This window comes from Lutjanus erythropterus, chromosome 17 (assembly GCF_056507025.1).
Source record: "Lutjanus erythropterus isolate fLutEry1 chromosome 17, fLutEry1.hap2, whole genome shotgun sequence".
NCBI lineage: Eukaryota > Metazoa > Chordata > Actinopteri > Lutjaniformes > Lutjanidae > Lutjanus > Lutjanus erythropterus.
This window is the reverse complement of record NC_139333.1, coordinates 26,602,600-26,626,986: the sequence shown is the minus strand read 5'-3', so window position 1 is coordinate 26,626,986 and position 24,387 is coordinate 26,602,600. Positions and strand designations below refer to the sequence as shown.

The following is a 24,387-nucleotide window of genomic DNA, read 5'->3' as shown; positions in this document are numbered from 1 at the left end:
CTTTTAAGTATGACTTTAGTTTAGCTGGTGATTAATTCACTTTTTCACTGACAAAAACGAGACAATACCTAAATAAAAACTAATTTCTACTGACAAAATCTATTGGCAGTAATAAAATACAAAATTAAATATATATTTCTAACAATTTCAACAAAAAATTAGCATTATAAATGAAAGCCAGAGTTTGTGGTGGAGCTGTTGGTGTACAGCAGGTGTACCTAATAAAGAGACCACTTTGGTCTTTAATTGTTTGTTCTTGTTCTCCATTTTTCATGTTCAGCTGACCTGCTAAGAAAATTCTATTAATAATACATCTGAATTAATTAGTTGGAACTGTATTGAACAACTGAACACCGTCTCCATTTTCCTTATAATTAGTAATAGATTACACAGTCCTTTCCAGTTACCTTCCAGTTACATATCTGTTCATATTCTATGAAATTATATGAAACTACACAATCTGTAAAATACAGTGTTAATAAATTATTCCTGTGGTCATAACTTTATCAGGCATTAATTGATTATGAATTGATCGTAGCAGTCTTAAATGAAGACAGTGAATCAACCTGCCGTTTAATAACGAGGTTAAAGAGCTGATTGTTTGAACTGTGCCAGTTATCATGTGTGTGTCTTATGTGTGTGTTGTGTATGTGTGAGAAAATAATGTTTGTTGTTTACTGAATGTTATTCTGACTTGAATTAACTGTGGAATAGAGCGAATAATAAAAGTTTAATTTTTAACTGAGGGCTCAGTGCATCTTTTGGCCAGCAGGTGTCAGCACTGACTGACTATATGTGACTACAACACGTTCAAACTCTTACAATCAACAAAAAAGAATAACTACACTCAAAAACACACTGTATTTAGACACAGATTAATAGTTTTTGCACACAAAACATAAGAAAAGCTTATAAAATATGATGGTTTGTTGTGAATTAAACTACTAAACAGTTCATATAAGTGCAGCTGAAAGGAGAAAACTAAGAAGAATATTGTCAATTATTTTGATAATCTGTTATAATTTGTTTGTAAATCATCATAATAATAAGGTTATTTTTCATGTAAAAACATGAAATGTTACAAGTTCACAAGTGTTAGGATTTGCTTCTTTTCCTTTCATTATTTTCATTATTTTCCATCATTTTAATTTAATTATTTGAACCGTTGGTCTGGCAAAAGAATCACTGTGATGGTTTCACTTTGGGCTCTGGGTAATTGTGATGGCGTTTCTCACCATTTTCTGAATTTGTACAAACCAAACAATCGATCAGTTCTGTCGGCTGTTTGAGTTCAGCTCAGATTGTGTTGAGTTTTTAAGCAGTTATCAAAAGAAATTATCTAAATGAGATTAAACCCAAATAAATACACTCATTGGCCACTTTATTAGGTACACGTGTCCAGCTGAATGAAGTCCAGTACGTTCTGTTCTGTGGGAAATTCTACTTTTATGATGCCCAGCATGTTCAAGTTATTTCAGTAATTTCAATTTATGGTAATAATTTTCAGTTTGGACTTTTGTTTGCAGTCATTGTGAAGGTGTCACTTTGGGCTCTGCGTATTTGTGACAGTGTTTCTCTATGTTCTCTCACAAACCAAACAATCGATTAATGGAGAAAATAATGAACAGATTAATCCATAATTATAGTTGCAGGCCTCTACAAAACAGTTCAAAATGAGCTCCACCTCCACCAACAACAACCGTAAAATCCTGCTTTTATAATAAAGCATGAATCATAATAATCTAATATCATATATAACAATATAACAGTCATAGTTATCCTTTACTGCAGTTTAACTTTTCATACTGAAAGTGCATTTCCCTCAGCGATGGAAAGTAACTAAGAACATTTACTCAAGTAAATAAATAAGTAACTATGAGATACTTGTACTGAGTATTTCTGTTCAATGACACTTTACACTTTTACCACACTACAATTTACAGTGAAATAATGTGATTGTGTTTATTTTACATACAAAATACACACTCAGTTGCATTATAGATGATTAAAGATTAATTGTTAGAAAGTACTTAAACTATCCAACAGTACAAAATTTAGTTACAATTAGCCTAATTTTAAAACAATGTATAACAATAATAAGAATATAATGTCACATTTTTACTTTTGATCTTTCGATGCTTAAAAATGTATTTTTTTCTGTTGTACTTCTCTTCTTCTCTAGTGAAGTCATTTTACCCTGAGGTGTTGTTACTTTTACTTAAGTTAAAGATCTGAAAACTTCTTCCATCACTGCAGTATAATTCAAATGAGCTCCATCTCTCAACCAACTACAACAGTAAAATCTTGTTTTTACATTAATGCACGCATCATCTTTTACTTGTAATGAAGTTTTTTGTTTTTTTGTTTTTTTTTTTACAGTTATTTAAGTAATATATATATATATATATATAATTAATGTGAATACTTCCTCCAGCTGATAGAGGACAGTTCTTGCATGACGAGAACCTGCAGTCAGTCTGTGGACTGATGTATGGAGGAACGCCACATTATGTAGGAGCACGACAGCATATCAGATGTCAGGATCTGCTTACTGTCACCATGTCAACAAAAGCAGCACACAGTCTCAGGTGAAAAAACACACTTGTCTCGGTAACCTAAAACCAAAGATTAACACACTGAGTAGCTTACATCATTTATATACAGTACATGTCTAAAAAAGTCTGACATATTTCTGCACAAATACAAAGTACTCTTTTATATGAACTCATCCTGAAACATTTATTAAAAACAAAATACATTTTTTTGCTTTAGGATTCCAGAAAAGATTATATAATTATACAAACAGTATTTTTTATAAATGTACCATATCTGTGTATCCACAATATTTCAGACATCACAATCAATTCTCTATTTGCTTTGGTCATAAAAATGTCATAAAAATTTACTACATACGTTTCTTCACTTGTACTGATTGTGTAAGACATAAAAAAAACAAAAAAAACAGGAGATATAATTCCAAAACTTTACAGCCACAATAAAAATATAATTTACAATAATGTTAGTGTTCATTCATCAGGATGTTTGCGTGAGGTTTCATAGAGTGTCTTGACTTTTTCTTTGCGTCACAGTGTGAAAACGGAAAGTTAGAAAAGAAAATGAGACAGAAGAAAAATGTTTTCAGTACTTTGTTTCATGGTGAATGTTGAATGTAGGGAAGCCCCTTTCTGTCCGTGTGATGAAGAAAAACATCCTGTAAGTCATGAGATATTTTCTCAGAATAATGAGTCATTATTCTGAGAAAATATGTCGTTTGTTTGAGATATTAAGTAATTGTTTTGAGAAATATTCTCATTATTTGGGAAATTCTCTCATTATTTTGAGGATTGTTGTCACTGTTTTCTAAAAATTCTCATTATTTTGAAATATTTTCTCAGTAATTAGAAGTAAAGTAAAAGTAATTATTTTTGATAAATTTTAAATATTTCAAGAAATTTTCTCATTTTTGTGAGACACTATCCAATTATTATTTTGAGAAATTCTCATTATTTTGAGAAATGTTGTCATTATTTGGGAAATTATTTCATTATTTGAGAAGTTTCTCATTAGTAGTTTCAAAATACTAATTATTTTGAGATATTAAGTCTTTTTTTTTTTTTTTATCTCATTATTCCAAGAAATGTTCTCATTATTTTAAGAAAGTTTCTCATTATTTTGTGAAATTTTCTTATTATTTTGAGAGGTTAAGTTGTTATTTTGAGATACTAGGTCATTATTTTGAGAAATGTTGTCATTATTTGGGGAATCTTCTCATCATTTGGGACGTTTTCTCATTATTTTGAGAAATTAGAGAATTATTTTTGCAATGTTAGGTAATTATTTTGAGATACTAAGTCATTATGTTTGAGAAATTCTCATTATTTTGAGAAATGTTCTCATTATTTTGTGAAGTTCTCTCATTATTTAGAGAAACTTTGTGATTATTTTGAGATATTAAATCAGTATTTTGAGAAATTCTCTAAATATTTCTGAAAAATGCTCTTATTATTTTGAGATTACTTAAACTAACTCACCATTCTGGTAAAGTTTCTCATTATTAATGACCTCTGACAGAATCTCTTTTTTTTTGTTTTCCATCAAATCTGCAGACGTGGGCCTCCGTACTGCTGGTTGTCTGCTGATACCAGTTGTTTGAACTGGTGTGAGTCCACTGGTTTACAGTATCACCTGGGTGTGGCGTCTGGTGTTTATCCACCTTGCAAATTGCACATGCAGTGCCACATGGTTGTGCTTGTATATCTGAGCCTTCCTCTAAGCTTTTAAAGGTGTGACACTGACATATGACACATTCAGGATCAAGTATGTGCATTATGATGTCTGTTTTGTGTTATTTGTCAGTCTTTTTTTTATGGTTCTCGTCACTGAGGTTGTGCTCTGCGAACAGATTTGGGTTCTCGGCCAGCGTTGCGCGGACCTTCTTCTTCTCCTTGAAGCGACCGGAGTGGGAGACCTTGACGTGGCGGCCCTTGGTGGCAGATTTATCCACAATCTTCTCCAGCCTGGCATTGAACTGGCTGTCCATATGGTCTGCGGGGGGATTACTGCTCGAGTGCTCCTTGTTTCCAGTGTTGCTGCCATACTCTGCTGGGATCTCATACAGAACCTTAGATTCAGATTTCTTCTTGCGCGAGAAGGTCAGCTTCCACCAACTGGGGTCAGCCATGGCAGAGACTGGAGGACTGACCTGGAGGACACAAAGGACACACTGAGGACTGTGGAGGATAAACCTTTATTGACAACACCTGACAGCAACACTGTAATCAGCAAAAGATAAAAGCAAGCACGGCGGTAGTTTGAGGAAGTTCCTCCTCAGCTCACAACTTTATTGTGCCACATTTCAGATAACTGTCTCCTTAAAACATATTGGGACATTAAAGTTTATTGAAGGGATCAAGTTGCCACTCTGAACACACCTGTTGCTACAATTACAATGCATCCTTCCTAAGCCCCGCCCCTTTTTGGTCTGTGCTCCAATGACAGTTGAGCAAGGTTGGTACCTGGACCTTTGTACCTGAACATTTAAATGTTTAAATAAACGTTTTACTGCGTTTTGTTAGGACTGAACGCAGTCCTTGGTCAGCTTTTTTTTTTCCCGGTTTCCTGTAAAAGAGAAACACGTTCTGAACATGGTTAAAAGATGTCGCTGGAGTTTGGCCTGGTGGCTCAGTTTATAGAGCGTTTACTCCATGTACCAGGGCCGTGAGTCCTCTCCCACTTGCAGCCCTTTGACACATCATACCCCCGTTCTCCCTCTCCCTTTACTGTCCTCGCTTCGGCCATTTTTTAAAAAGAAGAAGTTGTTGGGGGTTCTTAAATGCCACATATAGTCACATTTATGTTGGATAATGTTAGCAAAATGCTAGCTTGCCAATGACTGATGTACATTAGCTCACTGCTAACTGCATTTTGCTAACATTAGTTATCAGATATAACTAGCTAGCTAACAATTGGTGTGGATTAGCTGGCTAGCTTGATAGCATTTTGCAACTGAGCAAAACACTTGCTAGCGACATAGCGATTAACATTAGCTAACTTAAAATGTGACTGTTGCTTGTACAGGATCCCCAGCAAGAACTTTTAGCTTTCATCAGGATTCAGTTTTCTTTTTAATGCAGGCACATTGCAAAATAAATACAGGAAACTAGAAAAAGGGAAAGTTGACCTAAGCTCCAAAAGTGGCAGCAGATTTATAGATTTATATTAGACGCAGTGTTTTAAAGTGACATCACTCTCTGATTATTGAAAGTCATCTGTGGACAACAGACAGTAACTATGAAGGGCGTCTGTCCACCTGTTGCACATCTCTGTGAGCAGAAGGTGTAACGTGACGGGGGGGAGGACACCTGACACTCTCAGCCGATTAATTATTGAGTATCTGAAGACTATCCTCTGTCCCTCACATGTGATCTGATATGAAGTCAGGAAGACAAAAAAAAAAAGACCATGACTGATGAAGAAGCAAGCTGTCGTCTTTGTTACTGCTGAGCCAGGAGCTCAGTTATATAACAGCAAAGTGAAGGAGACATCACAAAATTACAGCGAGCCTATGGATTATCAGTTTATATGATTTCAGCCTCAGTAATTCAAGTTTATGGATGAGCGTATGTGACAACAGTGTTATTAACTCCAGCTATTGTGATGCTCAGTCTCCTGTGACCTAGAAAAAACCTAAAATAACTTCCTTATGGAATGAATACTGACTTTGTGATTATGACATTTGGATCATCTCAAGTGCAATAAAACCTTCATGCTATGGTGTGTAAAAAAAACAACTTTAAACAGGCCAGACAATAACACACACAAACTCTTGCTTTTGAAGCTCTAGAAAAAGCTGGTCAGTAAACTTTCATTTATAGAATTGTGATGACTATTTGTTTAATCGATTATTAAACAAATCACCAACAATTTTGATAATCAATTAATAATTTTGAGTCATTATCCAAATTCTCTGATTTCAGCATCTCAAATATGAATGTTTTCAGGTTCTTTAGTCCTCCAAACATTTGAGGACATCGTCTTCGGCGTGATTAACATTTTTCACTGTTTTCTCACATTTGACGGACCAAACAACCAATTGATTAATTGAGAAAAATGCTGACACGTAACTGAACATATATTTTTGATAAAAACTATTTCCATGGTCAGGACCATCATCATGAACTAATCAGCAGCTATTTTGATCGTCGGTTCATCATTTCATATATTTTTCAAGCAAAAATGCCAAAAAATGTGAGACATTGTTCCTTTTATTGCTTTCATGTTAAAAATTAATTGAATATTATTGGGTTTTGGACTGTTGGTCTGACAAAATAAGACACTTTTCAGAGTTTTCTAACATTTGATAGGCCAAACAATTAATCAGTTAATTGAGAAATAATTAACAGAGCAAAACCACACATATAACTGCGATGACTGGTTTTATTTTGGCTGCAGAACCTGTTTCCTGTCTGTATCTCCATGGTTGGGTCAGATTACTTTGAACTATAGTCAGTTACTGAATACAAATTATTTGGCAATTTTTTGTCATTGGTAACATAATCCATTGTATTATTTTAAAAATGTAATCTAATCTGAATACTTTTGGATTACTTTTGTGTTACACTGAAACTATATCTCCTTATACTATAAAAATGGATGTAGCCATAAAAATATGAGTTCCACAAATATTCTTTTTTTTTTTCTTTAAATATCTCAAAACATTTTTAAATGCATTTTTGTACAGGATGCTTTTTTCTCTGACCAGGTCCGACACAACGTTGAGCAGTTGTCTAAGAAACCCCTTTTGCCAGATGTAATTTTCATGAGCAGTGGTTATCATGAAAAAATAATTTTAAAATTGCCATATTTAAAGACATGTCATCCTTTGTTACCCAACCCAGTGATTCAACACTGTAAAATATCTGACAAAGGCAAAAATGCCTTCTTATTTTCTTTTTTTTTTTTTTTTTGAAAATTAATGAAAAGCCCTTCTGTAATTGCAACATCTACAGCAGTATGTTAACAGTTTATCATCAACATTTATAACCATTTATGACTGCAGAATTAATTTTAAATACAATTTAAACTGGGATAAACTTCAAGCTCTGAACCACAAATGACTTACAAGTAGTAATTGATCAATACATAACTTATAAACTGAATTTTATTAGCTTCACAAGCGCTACAATTTCTACTTTATGAGGACTGACAGGAAGCAAACAACCACATAAATCCTCCTTTGGTGTGGTCATTTTATCATGTAGCACCTATGCAAATACACAGTCCATGCCCTCTGCAGAAACACTCATCCTGCTCTTATCTGAAGCATGCGATGTTTGGCACCTGGCACGCACAAGTAGGTGCCAAAGTTCAGGAGAGACGCCGTGGAGGGAAACAAATCTCAAGATTTTTTGATTTTATGTCATGATACGGTTTGAATGGTAACTTTGAAACTGCACTCTAAGGACAGATGTCTTATGCAACAGCCTTTGTGCTTTATTAGTCTGGACTCAGTGTTACGTCTTGGCCCCATGTTGGTTAATTACACTTATTTCTGACCGGGTTGTTGACAGACACTCAGGTAACAGATAGAGTTTCTGACCATGGTGAGCTTTTATGGGTTCACCAGTGGTTGCAGTGTTTACTTCTGTTTCTCAGCATCTTTAAAGCTGTTTTTCCTTAATTTTAGATTTGAACATGTCAGGCTGGCTCCCACCGACAAGGGTTTATTTTTAAACCTGGTTTAACTTAAATTGTTATGCACCATTTTTTTTTAACTATCTTAAAATTAAAAAAAGATTGAAACCCCTCTTTAAACTTCAATGTAGTTTTAAGGTCAAATTTAAGGTCATTCATTCCAGCAAGTAACATCACTCATCACTTACATCATACAGCTGATTGTGCACTACTCTCTGTCGCAGGTTGTCATTTATACTAATATTTATACATATTATATTACTGTATTGCTATATGCATATTACACATGCATATGTATATTGTAATATAATTCCTTATTTATGTATGCATCTTATATATCTTAGTATATGTCATCTCATATATGCCTACATTATCCTTCTCATCTCTAAATTGTCTTGAATTATACACTGTATTTATATTTTTCACTGTTAAATCATGCCATGTAATTGTATCTTCATAATGTGAATTTTTGCTGCTTGTATTCTATTTGTGCCATCCAAATCTCCTTTAAGAGGTGACAGTATTTATATATTTTTTCTTCTTAGCATAATGCTACACACTGTGTGTGCAATTATCCTGGACAATTATCCATATAACTTAAACTTTTTAGCTAGCTAGCAAACAATGTAACTTTTTGCAAACTTTTTGGCTATCTGGCAAAAAAGTGTGACTTTTGCTGGCTAGCAAACATTGTAACCATCTGGGGGGTTTTGTTTGTTTTGTTTGTTTTGATTTGTTTTAGCTAGCTAGCAAACAATATGATGTTTGTAACCTTTTTGCTAACTAACAATGTGATGTTTTGTTAACTTTGTTAACTTGCTAGCTAGCAATCAGTGTAACAGTTTGTTTGTTTGTTTTTTAGCTCGCTAGCAAACAATGTGAAGTTTGGTAATCTTTTTACTAGCTTTAACAATGTGATGTTTTCTGAACTTTTTAAGCGAGCCAGCAAACAAGGAACAGTTAACATTTAGCTAGCTAGCAAACAATGTGATATTTTGTTAATATTAACAAACTTAAAGAATATAAAACAGCAGTTAACTGCCCCCTTCCTTTATAGTTATTAGGTCCCAATAGCACTTAAATTACTTTTTTATGTATTTAATTGGATTTACTAAACATCTGAGCAAATCTGGATTTACTCATTTTAAACCTATGGCTAAACTACGATTAGAACTAATCTTGTATTAAATTAATATTTGTTGGAGCATCCCAGTCTAAATCTAAAGTAAATTCCTTTTCTTTTCTAGATGAATTTAGCCAAATGGATGTGTTAAGTCTTTAACAAAAGACAGGTTCTTCTGTAGCAAGTGTTTACAGAGCATTTACATAGTATTGTTGACTTTCCACAAGCAGTTTCTGCAGAACAAAGTATCTCCGAGGGCTCGAGCAGCACTTTCACACCACGTTAAGTAACAGAACTTGCGGTACAATATGCACACATATTTCTTTTCCATGTTTGACTTAGATGTGACCTTTGAGACAAAAAGCCGTGTTGACATAAAGGAGGCCCTCCATAGTTCTCTTTAATAAGTTACTATGTATTCTGTTATGTGTGGGTGAGCTGCTCAGCAAAGCCTCAGAGATCACAGCAGGAAGGGAACACTGTGGCCACGTTCGGAAATCACTAACCAGCTGCAAAGCCTTTCAATAGCACAATGTTTGAGCTGGACACAGAGAGAGGAGGCTCCAAGGGCACCAGGCGCTGCGCTGCCCTCATAATTGAGCTGAAGGTTCATTAGATTCTCAGGTTTCGTCCTTCGTGCCAGCTTCACTGTTGACCCGTAACAGCAAAGTTGAATGAGCTGATGTGCCGTTAGGTGTTTATAAAAGGGTAAATTGCATTAGTTTAAGTGTTAATTTGCTTTATTGTTTGTTTAGTGCCTGAAATATGACTTTTATTTGAAACTTAATGTGCGCTCAATAATTCTGATAAGGCTGCCAGGTTCACGTCAATTTATATAGTGCCAGATCATAACAGGAGTTATTTCAGGGCACTTTGCATGCAGATCAGATCTCATCCAAACTCTTTATAGTATTATTATACATGGATTTAACTATTCCCACCATGAGCAAGCACTAGAGCGACACTGGCAAGGAAAAACTTCCTTTAAGAGTCAGAAACCTTAAACAGAACCAGGCTTTAAAATGTGGACAAAATCCAAAAATGTTATTAAATTCATGACTGTATCAGCTTTATTACCTTGGACAGTTTATTATTCACACTCAAACAGTGTTACCTGCCTATTGTCTAATATTTCTTGATGTCAGTCACAGACTGGCTCCAGGGAACAGAATAAAAGTGTCTTTTTTGGCCAGATCCCCAAAATATTGAATTCACTATAATGTGAGATGAGGAAAAGCTGTAAATTCTCACATTTGACAACCTCACTCAAACAGCGTCACCTGCTCAACCTGTTATCATACAGCCAAGCAATGACATCATCTGAAATAGCCTGAAGTAAATTGGAACAGTCATGTTATTTCCCAGTTTTCTATTTTTTAGTCCCAATTTTCCAGTACATCTGAACGTCATAAACTTAGAGGTAGTTTTTGTTTTGTTTTTTTCAAATAATCAATCAATCATTTGCTCTACTAAATATCACTAAACAATATAAAAATGCCCAAGATGACATCTTAAAACGTCTTCTTTTGGTCCACCGAACAGTCGAAAACTCCTGGTATCATCAAAAGTTTAACATTCTTGCATAGAAAATGACCTAAAAGGTTAAAATAGTTGCAGATTGACTGACAGTTATTATATGGATTTTACAGAAATCCAACCATTCCCATCAAGAAGATGTCCAGAAATGTTACTAAATTCATGACTATATCAGATTTATTAGCTTGAATTAAGTGTTTTTTTTCCTCACTCAAACTGTGTCAGCTGCTGAAATAACCTGAGTTTAACTGTAACAGTCATATTATATCTACAACATATATCACACTGTTTCTTCACATTGTTCCATTTTCTCATGTTTAGTTCATATTTTCTAATATTTCTCAGTGTCAGACTGACTGCCAGTCTCCATCTTGCAGGGCTACAGCCACGGGTATTTATTTATTTATTTATTTTTTACAATAAATAAAAGAAGAAATAAATAACATTTAACAGCCAAAGCAATGATCATCTTATTGTCTTTTATATTTTTCATCTAGTTAAATAAAAGTTAAATCACTAAAAATAGACAATCAATTAATCATTTATTGTATTAAACATCAGTCAACAGTGTAACAATAATCTCCTGTAGCCCAAGATGAAGTCTTAAAATGTCTTGCTTTGTCCAAAAAACAGTCCCAAATACAAAAATATTCATTTTTATGTCATGTAAAATGAGAAAAAGCAGCAAATTCTCACATTTGACAACCTAGAACGGTCTTTTTTTTTTTTGGCTTTTTTTTAAAACTAGACAGTTAAAACAGTTGCTCATGGCTGCAGAACCCATTATTCCTGTCTGTACCTCTGGCGCTGGGTCAGATTACTTTGAAATATAGTCGGTTACCGAATGCAAATTACATGGCTTTTTTGTTATTGATATTGTTTTACAACAAATATAATGTAATCTGAATACTTTTGGATTACATTTGCATTACTTTGAAAATATTGCACCTTAAATTTTAGTTCCACAAATATTCCTTTTTCTCTTTAAACATCTCAACAGTTTCAATGCAAATAGGATGCATTTTTGCACAGGGCTCTTTTTTTCCTGTTAAAATAGATGCTGATTAATTGACTTATTGTTGCTGATGGTTCTTTGACAGTAAAAACAACAGGACAACAATGGAAATATAAGTCCCAGGCTTTATCATTTTAATCCTGACAAAGTCTGATATGTTGCATTTTATTAATATAATGAATACAGGCCTGTTTGTAAGTTGCCAATAAACCAAATGGGCTGCTTTTACTGGATCTACTCTTAGGCAAATGTCTGCTCTGTCGTCAGGCAACAAGATCAGTGTCTGCAGCAGTGTATTAGAGACATAAAATAGCTTTAAACTGTGCAAATAGTATGTTTTATTACCTTATTGATGATGAGTTGGTTGAAGGAGATTCTCTTAGATGTGAAACTGTCCCGCCATGCTTCCAAACTCTTTATGTCCCCTCTGTTTTCTCTTTAATTCTTCTTCTCAGGTGATCATGAACAGGTGCAGCATCTCTCTCTCCTTCTGCCTCTCCCTGTCTGTCCCTCTGTGCTCTCCACTCTGCAGCACACACCCTCCTCAACACACACACACACACACACACACACACACACACACACACACACACACACACACACACACACACACACACACACACACACACACACACACCTACATGCAAAGCCAGCCCAGCTCAGTGCAGGAGTGAGTAAATGTTGCAACCATGTGATTTAGTGAGACCTTTTTCTTCAGGCCAGCCCAGATTACTGACATCAGAGTTAATGTGAGGCTGAGAGGTGAGCAGCTTTCCAAACTGCAAATAAATTCCCTTTTATCAGTCTCACTGTAAAACCCAGTCTTGATTTAATGTGGAATTTGGACGCAGAATAAAGTCATCTTTGTATTTGAGTTTTCTCTGTTGCACAACACTGAGTATTAACTTTAAGACAGACAGACACACACAGAAAAAGAAAGAGATCTAAAAGATCATCTGAACGGGGTGAGTGGCCCTGATGTTTTGCATGTGTTACGTAAAATCACAGACACAGTGAATGGACGCTTACTTTGCATGTTTGGTTACCAGTCAAATGACCTAAAATATGGCCACCAGAGGCACCGCTGCAGCTGCAGGTACATGCAGGGGTGTGAAGGAAGTGTGTGGGACATTATTTCTGTCCACCTGCCAAAGTCTTGTGTTATTCTTTTGGTTTTTGAATGTCATCATATAATAGATTTGGCCAAGCTCTGATTAATGATAAGAGCAGGAAATAACAGAACAGTTTAAACCTCCTAACAAGTGGCAACTTGCAGGTAAATTAGGCATTAATTTAACCCTAAAAGCTTTTAAATTCTAGTGGAGATCCTTAAGCCATGAAGGGCATGAGCATAAATTAATAAACTCAGAAAAAAAAAATTAAATGCATAAATAAATGAAAAAAATACATTTTCATCATGAAAAGGGGTATTATGTGATGATTTTATATTGATTGACGATATATTAATTTGAATGTGTTTTACTTTTTCTTTTCCATTTATTACTTTTTCCATGTACCTCTGGTTTAACAGGTTTTTTTGTGTACATAATGTTCATGGACATAAGTTAAAAAACAAACAAAAACATTTCCTTAAAAAACTATCATTTACATCGTAGCGGATTCAGACAGTTAAAGAGTAACACCGTCCTCTACCGACGGACTTTAACTCTGCACCGAATCACTAGTTTAACCATCCACCAATCAGCTGCCGCTGTCAGCATGCTAACACGTCATTGGTCAATCCCTCTAGCGGATGTAACATCGCCTCTTTCCATTGGCTCCCCTTCTCGTAACGTGTCATAAACAGTGAAATACGGATGGTGACAACAATCCTGAATTTAAACCTTTTAAATAAACATGTAATGAAGCCATAAAATCTTGGAAGCCCCGTCGTTTTGAAAAGGTGAAGATAAAATGGAGGTAAGCCGAAATGAAGTCTGACTCGGTGTTAATTAGCCTGCTAGCTAACGTTAGCTACCTAGCTGTTACACAGTCAAAGTCCAGTTAACTGAAAAATAAACATTTACCAAAGTATAGGAAATAAAACAGTTTGTATTCTCAGTTAAGAGTTCTTTTGTTATTTCTATAGTTATTTAACGTTGTAAGTTGCAGTAAAATTCATTATTTTCTTCCTGTGGAAGCTAGTGCTACAAAAAGGGAGGAAAAAAGTGTAAATTGATAAAGTCTTGACTGTTTTCTCACTTCAGCAGAATATTCAAAACCTTCCCATCGACATACAGACCAGCAAACTTTTGGGTAAGTCAAAAAATATTGAAATATAAAATGGGTTGTTGAGGATTTATGTTTCTTATCCAGTAGAGCTATAACCAGCTGTTGCCTGCAGCAGATGATTGATTGATTAATCCATTAGTTGTCAACTATGAAATGAATCGATAACTATAGTGATAATCAAACAATCGTTTTTAATCATTTTTTCAAGAAAAAAAGTTCAAATTCTGTGATTTTAGCTTCTCAAATGTGAATCTTTTCTGTTTTCTTTAGTCCTCTATGAAAATAAAATGAAAATCTTTGGGTTTTGGTCTGAACAAGACTTTTTAGGGTGTCACCTCGGGCTTTGGAAAACAGTGATAGACATTTTTCACCATTTTCTTACATTTTCTAAACCAAACATCTGATTGATTAATCAAGTTAATAATCAACAGATTAATTGGCAGTCAAAATAATCATTAGTTGCAGACTTACAATCTTAAACAAATGAATCAAATTATGCCAAATCCACAGATATTAATGTTTTTAAATCATGCTGTTCTATTTTCAAAGTTATTTTATTCAGTGGTCATAAAAGAATACAAATACGCAAAAATAGTTAGTAAAAACAAAAGAACAACAAGAAGAAAAGGGGTATATACATTATTAAATTAAAATGGCTGATGGCTTTCTGCTTTGTCAGTTCTTTCAGTGTTTTCAAAGTTCAGTTTCATCTCATGCTTGAACCAGTGGATAGTGGGGTTCCTTTAGAACCATTTACATTTATGGATATGAAACTTAATATATAAAATTAGAAGATTTAAAATAAAGACATGACTTTTGTGTGTTGAATCACTCTGTGTCCACAGACTGGTTGCTAGATCGACGCCACTGTAACCTGAAATGGCAGAGCGCTGTAAAAGTTATCAGAGAGAAGATCAATGCTGCCATCCAGGACATGCCAGAGAACGAGGAGATCAAGCAGCTTCTCTCCGGCTCCTGTAGGTCAAATTATTATCTTTACATTCAAGTCACAGAGACGTATCACAGAGAAAACTCTTCAAACCAACTAGATAAGAATATGTTATAACATCAGCAATAGTTGTCTTAATATGTTTCTGTCCAGAACTTTATATTTTAATTTACAGTCACAATCACACATGGCTGATATGATAACCAATAATTTCACATTTTTGTATTTTAAAAAGAATTTCATATAACCTGTAGTTTATGCAAAGGTGAGTGGATGATAGACTGACACATATCTACATCACATCACTGTTACAACAGAAACAAAGCATAGTACTGACTCTTCAGTTTTTTTCTAGTAAAGTTCATAAAAAAAATAAAAAAAACTGCAAATATTCTTTTGTTTTTATAGAGCATTTTGTTTAAGGATTTAAATGAAATACTTTGACAGTCTCTCAAATCAGATATTACTGTAGCTGATATTTATTGGCTATAATTGTATTATCTAAACATAAAATGATAATATAAATTTCCAGTTATCAGGGCCGATAATTATTGTGCATCCCTAGTTTTTGTCAGATATAACTAAGTTATAATATCAACTTAAGTTGTCTATTCTAATGTGACTTTCCACCATCACACATTTTGATTTACAATAACTCATTTAGATTTTTCTGTGTCTTGGTTTAGGAATAGAGTTGCAGCTTGAGAAACTGCTTAAAATGTTTTTTGCCGTGCAGCAGACAGAATATATCTTTTTATACAGACTTGAGAATTCTGGAAATATCTAAAAAACGGCTGTAAGTGTTGTTAAATGATCTTATGGATTTTTAAAAGATCATAAGGGATCAGAGAAAAACTTAGCTCTGTGACTCAAATGTAAAGAAACTACATGAAAAGCATAAATTGTGGCTAGGTCCTTTACTACATAGTCCTGCAACTACTTTTTCACCTCTGATTCATAGAAAAAGTTAATCTTATGATTCAGGGAGCATCCGTCCATTAAAACACATGGACTTGAAGCAGCTGAATGAATATCTGTATTGATATATAATGAAGTGTATTTCTTGTGTAGTAACTGTTTCCATCATTAGTTTGTTTGTTAATTGTTTTCCACAAATTAAGATATGTATCCTTGTCCTCTTTATGAATGCTAATAAACTGGAATACTTTGTTTTGTTTGTTTGTTTTTATCGACAGACATTCACTACTTTCACTGCTTGAGGATAGTGGAGATACTAAAGGGAACTGAGGCATCCTCCAAGAACATTTTTGGCAGATATTCATCTCAGAGGATGAAGGTGAGAGGTTTTATACAAAACCGCTTGTTGTGTGTCTCACAGCAGGTCTGTCAGGTTTATTATTAGGTAAACAAAGAAAGTGGTGTGAGGGGACTGGTTTATTTGCTCCAAAACCACTAAGACTATCCTAAAATTAAGATGTGAATTGTGTTTTCTGTTTTGTTTGTCACAGGACTGGCAAGAGATTGTGTCCCTTTATGAGGCAGATAATGTCTATTTGGGTAAGTGTAATATAAAAGCAGGGGAAAACCTATATCTCTGTGTATTTATTATAGTATGACAACAACTGTACAAACCATTACAATTTTATTCATTCGCATGGCTAGTTAAAAAATGATTAAGGTTCCAGTACCTGAGTCAGAAAGGTGAAACGGTGAAAACAGTCATTTTTGTTGCTGCTCTCTTGATTATTTTAGAGAGATTATTATTAATATTTATACGAGAAAAGAGCATCCAGCTATAGAAACTAAATAACTGCATGTATATATTTAAAAATCTGTTTATGTGTCCCAGCGGAGGTGGCCAGTTTGCTGATTCGCAATGTGAGCTATGAAGGTCCGGCTCTGAGGAAGCAGCTGGCCAAAGCTCAGCAGCTGCAGCAGGAGCTGAGCAGGCGGGAAGTGGAGTGCCAGAGCTCAGCCGCAGACCTGAGGGAACGCTATTACGCTGCCTGCAAACAGTACGGCATCACAGTGAGTACAGGAACATGCACACCTGCAAGAGAACGGTTTTTCAAAGTGGGGTTGTATGAGGTACTTGGCGGTTGGTAGTGGAGCTTGTTTTAGGTGGCTTAAGTACTTTTTGCTGCTGACCCTGTCCACAGCAGTACATTGCTTAGCTTCTGAAGTACCTCACACAAGCGAATTTGAAGAAGCAACATGATTCTTGTCCAAACTCTCTTCATCATGTCGCTTGACTTTCTCCTCTGACAGGGAGAAAATGTCCCTCGTGAGCTCCAGGCTCTGGTCAAAGACTTACCCACGGTTCTTGATGAAGTCGGGAGGGATGCAATGAAGTTAGAGGAGAAAATGAAACTTTATACTGCGTTCACAAACTTCGTATGCGAGTGGTGAGTTTTATTCATGCGAGGGCTGTCATAATATCAGCTTTTCACTACACGATTATCATTGTCAAAAGAATCTACAATAATGATATTATTGCATTGTCAATAGAAAATCAGAAAAAATATCCTAACAGCTATTATTATTAAATGGCACAGTTATATCATCAATACTGGTATACTAAATCATGCTGCTGTATTCTTCTATCTATCTTACTGTATGTTACTGGCTGATACAGTACTGATATGAAACATAGAAGTTTTCACACACACACCTAACAATGATACAACTTTTTGTTTGTTTTTGGTAACTATAAAAACCAGGAGAATTTTCCACTTTTTGTCTGTTTTTTTTGAACAGGTCTGAACCGGTCCTGCCCATGCTGACATTTGTCCAGAAGAGAGGAAACACAACGTTTTATGAGTGGAGAACAGGGACCATCCCCACTGTGGTCGAGAGGCCAGTTGTGGAAGAAGCAACTCCTGAAATAGTCACAGAGGATACGGTTGGTTCTACTTTTAATATATTATGTATCATCATGTATCAGGGTCGTGTAATAGAAACGTCTATCCTGCTGTAGATTACTGTTTGTTTTTCATTCATGAATTCATCTTATTTTTGTTACACAGTACAAATTCAAGTTTTAATTAATTTTTTTCAACAACCCCAGGACTCATGTAGCAGCTCGTTTCTACTCTGACAGAGTAGTAAAGAGTAGTAAACTAATTTTTTAATAATAAAGAAAAATCTCTAGATCATGAACAACATGAACCATCATTGAGTTATTGACAGTCATTAACAGTTATTGACAGCCTCTGACAGTCATTGATGTTCATTGACAGTTATTAATCCACATCCACAAACAACTGATTAATCAAGAAAATAATCAACAGATTAATTGATAATGAAAATCATTGTTACAAACTGACAAGATTGTGACAGGATTAATTAATCGAGAAATGATGATGATAAAAGTAATCATTGATGCAGCCCTCTCCTGTGAGATATTCAATAAATACCTGAACAGGTAGAAGAAATACATTAATGTGTTAGTTCATCACTGACTTTGTGTTTCTGTGTTGTCTTTTAAAACCCGCTTTAGATCGACTGGGGTGACTTTGGCAAAACTACTCAGGATTTTCCTTCTGGAATCACGGTTGAAGATGGGATCGACTGGGGCATCAGTCTGGAGCCGAGCTCTGAGGTAAGACACCTGAACATGTCTGATGCCTGGTTAATGCTAAATGCTGTTTGATATGATTTTTAGGAGACTCCAACCTGTTGGTGGGCATTAAGAATAACTACATAGAAACAGACAATCTGCTCGCTTATGTAGTTCATATAGAGGCATCAGTACTACTATATAAACCTCAGTCTGTCCCCCTCGACAGGATGCTGGTGGGATCGACTGGGGTGACAGCGAAGCAGCTCCCATCGAAATTGAAGTTGTAGACGCCGGCACAGACTGTAACTACTTTTCTTTTTATAAATCACAGCTACGGCTCCACAGCTCTCAGCTGTTGGAATGTGTGTTTGCTAAAAGCATGTGTGTCATCTTGCAGGTCCTGAGGGTGTGGCGAGGGGTGAGGATGCTTTAAGTATTCTTGAGAACTCCCAGTCACGCAGCCAGTTCATCGATGAGCTAATGGAGGTAAAGACTGGTCATCTAATGTCTCAGTACCCTTGAAAGATGCTTAATATGCAACACATAATTGATTAGTTGTCAACAATTAAAATAATCATCAATTTCAGCCCTAATATAATCAGCAGAATTGTGATTATGAAGTAAAATAAAGACATCTATATCTACATATTTCCATCTGTCTATCTAGATATAATGTTTATACATGGCTGCAACTAGTGATTATTTTTATTATGAAGTCTTCAGAATGCTGTGTTTGTCTGACCAAACCCTAAAATTATTCAATTTACACTGATACAGAGCACAGAAAAAGAGCAATTTCTTGCATTTGTAAATCATTTTGGCATTTGTTTTTGCATAAATTGTTGCCAATTAATTTTCTAAAATCAATTTCTAAGAAAAATATATTTTTGAATATTTGTAGATATGGAAATAGTGTGGTTTTACAGATTACAATGACCAACTGGGATATTGTACAGTATATGCACACTTAAAGCTGCTGTAACAGATATTTTATAGCAACAGTGGATCAAATACAATGTAAAAGGTGTTGCCTGCAGTGATGAACTCACAGAGAATTATCATTTGAATCTACAGCCTCCTCAACTCTGTGGAGCTTTGGCTCATCTTAAGTCGTTGAGCCTCATACAAGAGTATTTTTGTATTCTTATATTAAGTTTTTTTTACTTTTTTTAATGTGATGGGCTCGTATGAGTGTGCCAGGTCAGATTCAGCAAACGCCTCTAACTTCAGGTAGCTATAAATGTCATATGTAAACATGCTGAATGCTCTCTGAGCGTATCTGACTGCATGTTCATTAGACTTGTAAATTAGCATATTTAACGCCCCAATAAAAGGCTACGCTTCCTGCTCCACATGTCAGGAAGTGTTCATTCATGGAAATGTCATCAAAGAGTAAAAAGAAGTTCAGAGACTGAAGTTCTGCTTTCAGAGATCCATAAAGGAAAGTCTGTAATTTGAACAGCATCAGCAGTGAAATTAAGGGACCTGTTCAAACTGTGGAGTGGGAAAAACAGAGAGTGCTGTTAATGGCTGCTTCACCTGAGGCTCGTACTGTCACTGAAAAAAATGAAATGGTTCGATATGAAAATGACTTTAAAAAAAAAAAGTCTCGCCACATTAAGGTGGTGGCGTAGGTGGTGATGTATGACTGCAATGGGAGGAGGGGGTCAAGTGCAAGATTGCGTGCCATAACAGAAGATGTTGCACTGTCAGGCATTAAAGGACAAAATTTGTAACATTTACTGCAGTAAATCATAAAATGACCATATGTCATCAGAGATTAAGGAAACATGCTGAGTTAAACTGCTTACTTCTCTGACAACAACGTTACAGAGGTGAAATTAAATTCTATTTGAAAAATTCTAATGAAATTTCTATTCTACATCGTAACGTGTGTTATTGTTTGCCCATTTCATGTTAATTAGAGTTCAAATTAATGCCAAATGTTCATCAAATAAGTGTCTGTTTATGAGTCGTGAGAGATCAGTAATCTTGTAGGAGGAGTCGATGTTTATAATGCTTCAATTGTACAATTTTTTAATGACGTTTGGGGAAGCAGTAAAGCAGGCAGGCACTGAACTCAAACTCCAGAGAGCTTTTTTTTTTTTTTTTTCCCAGAATAACAGACTTTGCTTCACATTGACAGACAACTGACTGGCTAGCCGAAAACAACTCACTTCAACTATAAATTGTACATTAAATATAGAGTCTTTGTCTTGCGACTTGCATAAACCTGCATGTGAAGATATGGCCAGTTGGCCTGACAGTAATGGTAATAACAAATTCAAACTATTGATGATATTGTTAGGCTATATAAATGAATTTAGAGTTATATTATAATTCATATTGCAGAGTCGAACTGAATATTGTCAGTTCTTTAAAGTTGGAATACAGCAGACTAATTATGACTCCTGCAACAGGTCTGGACCTTTTCTAAATTGTGTTTGTGCCAAACAGAAAATTCAAAATGCTAGGAAAATTGCTGAATGGTAAGTTCTCCTAAATCACTCATACAAATCACTTAAGAATGAATCTGTTCATATGAGTGGTTCTGGGATGAGGCTCATTGTTTTGGTTTCATAGCCTTAAATACTGTTTTTGTTTCCTCTCACCCCTCTCGTAGACATATTCATCTGCAGCAGGCAGCGGTTTTCAGCGAGGAAAAAAGCTTTAAAAAGCCACGGTACACAACCTGTGAGCAAACATTGGACTTGTGTTTATCAGGTGGCCACAAACATGACTCCAGATGAATCATTATGTTGCTCTGCGTCTGCTGGAGGCGTAAATAATGAACTGTTTACCAACCAATTAACCATATCAACTTTATAAAGCAATTAGTCAGTATTATTTTTTACAGCTTGTTTCTACTGCCCCCAAGTGGCCAAAAACAGTCAATGCAGGCTTGTTGTAACTTAACATGGTTTTTACATGTGCATATTCACACCAGTTAATGCAAGCAACAAGGACTGTGGGTATCTATCAGAAATATTAGTAAAATAAATTTCTGGTATTTGTTTTAACTTGCAGATAGTAGCAGTTGTATTGACAGTTACAGAAAAATAAAAGAGTACAAGGTTAGTTGAAGGAGGACCACTATATTTACAGCGGTCTTTAACTTATTGTACCATATTTGGATGTTAGATTAGATCATCTGTCAGATTTATCCCAAACAAGTGACACTGGTTTCATGTGTTTGTACAGCTGGAAGCGTTCCTCACCCAGCGCGTGAGTGAGATGGGAGAGGAGGGAGACGTGGTCGCTATGAGCCAGTTCCAGCTGGCGCCTTCTGTCATCCAAGGCCAATCCCGTGAACATATTCGGGAGATGCTGTCAGAAGTGCAGGACCTTCTGGGTCGGCTCACCTCTCTTCGGATGCAGCACCTGTTTATGATCCAGGCCTCGCCACGGTATGCTGCCATAACCGATACTGAAAGTAAATTCAGGCAGCATAAATTGTGTGATTATTTTATATATGTTTGTCGATACACAGAATCTGATAAGCAACAATCCATAAATCTGGGGATGAGAATTAGCATTTAAAGAACAGTTTAGATTACATAAAGTGGGGTTGTATGGCTTATCGATAGTCAGCATATTTTAGCCACCCAAGAAAAGTCCCACCTAAAAATTCTCAGTTTAAGTGTACTATATTTAGAATATATTCACCTCTTTGCCTTTGCTGTCTGACAGCCTTTGCCAACAGGAAACCACCGTTACATAAGCCAGATGTCACTCTCTTTAAACCAACCAAACTCCATATAAAAAATCAGTAATTTTACCTCACAAAACACGGGAGTTGCTGGTCTACCGCTGCCTCAATCTGGTAGTTTTTTGTGTTATTGTCTGACTTTGGTGAATGAAAACTAACCTTTTTAAACACAGGAGTCACACAATACCACAAACAAAAGGGCCGATTGAGGCAGTGGCAGACCAGCAACTCTTGTGTTGTCCAAGGTAAAATTACTTATTTTACGTATGGAGTTTGGTTGGTTTGGAGAAAGTAATATTTTGCTTCCAAAATTGCTGTCTCCAGTTAGAAAAAGCTGCCTGATGGCAAGGTAAAGCACTGAAAATATTCTAAATATAGTGTACACTTAAGCTGATTATTATAGGTGGCAAAAATACATTTTGACCCTGTCCACAGCAGTATATTACTTAGCCTCCAACCACCATCTACTGTAGGTAATACACTGACCATGGGTAATTACCTCATACAGCCCTAGTTCAAATAATCGGAACTACCCCTTTAAATCCTTTGCTTGTCTTCAGCAAAGTAATTGTCATTTTCATTTGTATAAAATGTGTTGTTTAGGTACGTTGAACGTGTGTCAGAGGTGTTAAGACAGAAGATGAAGCAGGCCGACATTCTTGTACTGAAAGCTGCCACGATGGTTGAGAAAAGGCAGGAAGCTCTAGAGGAGCAGTCCAGACTGGAGCCTCGTGTCGACCTGCTGGCAGGATGCACCCGGGAACTCCAGAAACTGGTATTGGATTACTATTTCAATTTATTTATGTTCACAGGGCTGGAACTTTTCCAGCTCACTGGAAAGAGAAGATTGTGTAGCATTTTTTTTTTCAAACCTCTGTGAACACAGTAAACAGAGGAAGCAGATAAAAATCAAGCAGTTAAAAATCTAAACATTTGTCTTGAGATCACTGAGCTATATTCATGTATTATATACTTAGAATTATACAATTTTAGATTAATGGAAAGGAATATGTATTGCACAGAGGGCTCTGGTTCTCATTCTTAATTGTTATTTGTTTTTTTTGCAGATTGAAGCTGACATTTCAAAGAAATACCACAAAAGGCCTGTCAACCTAATGGGGGTTAATATATAGTGAACATAACAGAAGTTCACTTAATGAATTTTGTCATGATCTGCTCAGAGAAATAAAAGTGGTATTTAATTGTAGCTCTGGTGTGTTCTTTAGATATTCTGGATTAACACTGGGTAAGAAACATTTGTGTGTGAATTCATCCGCTATATACTTGGTTAAACTCATTTTTACTGCACAGATCTTTTTGTTTTGTTTGATGTAATCTTTTTTTTTTTAACTTCATTATTATTTGTCTCCACCAGTCGTACACCTTGTGTATTTAAGTAACATCCCATATTACCGGACCCATCAGCCAAATATTTTTTTGTGCACATTTATAACTGTATGCTCAAGGCCCACTCATGGTTACAGCAATTCACAATTTATGAAAAACCTTGAAAAACCTATTTAAAACTTATACCGATTGCTGACAGAACCCATACGTCCACTGCACCATTATCATATGTAAAATAAATAATGAACAAAGTATTGACATAAGACTTTAAGGTGCAATGGGAATTCTGAAGAGATAGTTGATTGTTGAGTCTCATTCACAGGTCTCAAATACTGATATTTTGGGAATACGACTCAATAATCAACTATCTTGGTCAAAATATCCTGTCGTGGACTAGATTTTCTAAAGCCAGGAGGAATATAAGACTAATTTTCATTCAGACCACTTGAGCTACTTTATGCTCAAATGTCAAAATGGAACCTTTGCTCAATGATGCCAAAAATAAACTGCCTATCCCAGCTTTAAAATGCCAATACATTTTAAGGGTGGATAAAAATAAAGCGCATACAACACATTCTTATCCTGTTTAAATCTCTCTGAGTAATTGCAGAACCAACTTAATTATATGCACACATTTATTACTGTTGTTCATTTTAAAACCCCATGTAATTTCTTAATTACTTAATTTCTTCTTCTTTCAGTAATGATTCAATGAAAATATAGGAAAGATTTTAAAAACCCGTAGCCCTACTAATGGATA

The 24,387-nt window shown here is 35.3% G+C and overlaps 2 protein-coding genes across 3 annotated transcripts; one reads left to right on the top strand and one right to left on the bottom strand.

Annotated features, from left to right (window-relative positions):
* Window positions 1-3,844: 3,844 nt before the first annotated feature.
* On the bottom strand, window positions 3,845-12,409 carry prr15lb (proline rich 15 like b). The gene is made up of 2 exons (XM_084741328.1): window positions 12,213-12,409; window positions 3,845-4,702 (listed from the first exon to the last, which is right to left on the bottom strand). The coding sequence occupies exon 2, from the start codon at window positions 4,679-4,681 to the stop codon at window positions 4,346-4,348; it is 336 nt and encodes a 111-aa protein (XP_084597454.1). The 5' UTR covers window positions 4,682-4,702; window positions 12,213-12,409; the 3' UTR covers window positions 3,845-4,345.
* A 1,220-nt stretch (window positions 12,410-13,629) lies between these two features.
* Window positions 13,630-23,487, top strand: cdk5rap3 (CDK5 regulatory subunit associated protein 3). 2 transcript variants are annotated; one of them, XM_084741317.1, is made up of 14 exons: window positions 13,630-13,787; window positions 14,075-14,123; window positions 14,945-15,076; window positions 16,245-16,345; window positions 16,518-16,566; window positions 16,859-17,037; window positions 17,278-17,414; window positions 17,767-17,911; window positions 18,509-18,610; window positions 18,798-18,873; window positions 18,969-19,057; window positions 21,773-21,978; window positions 22,884-23,055; window positions 23,348-23,487. In XM_084741317.1, the coding sequence occupies exons 1-14, from the start codon at window positions 13,782-13,784 to the stop codon at window positions 23,411-23,413; spliced, it is 1,509 nt and encodes a 502-aa protein (XP_084597443.1). In that variant the 5' UTR covers window positions 13,630-13,781; the 3' UTR covers window positions 23,414-23,487. The 2 variants fall into 2 exon arrangements, with proteins under 2 accessions (XP_084597443.1, XP_084597445.1); XM_084741319.1 differs by having other exon boundaries at window positions 13,638-13,787; window positions 14,078-14,123.
* The last annotated feature ends 900 nt before the right edge of the window (window positions 23,488-24,387 follow it).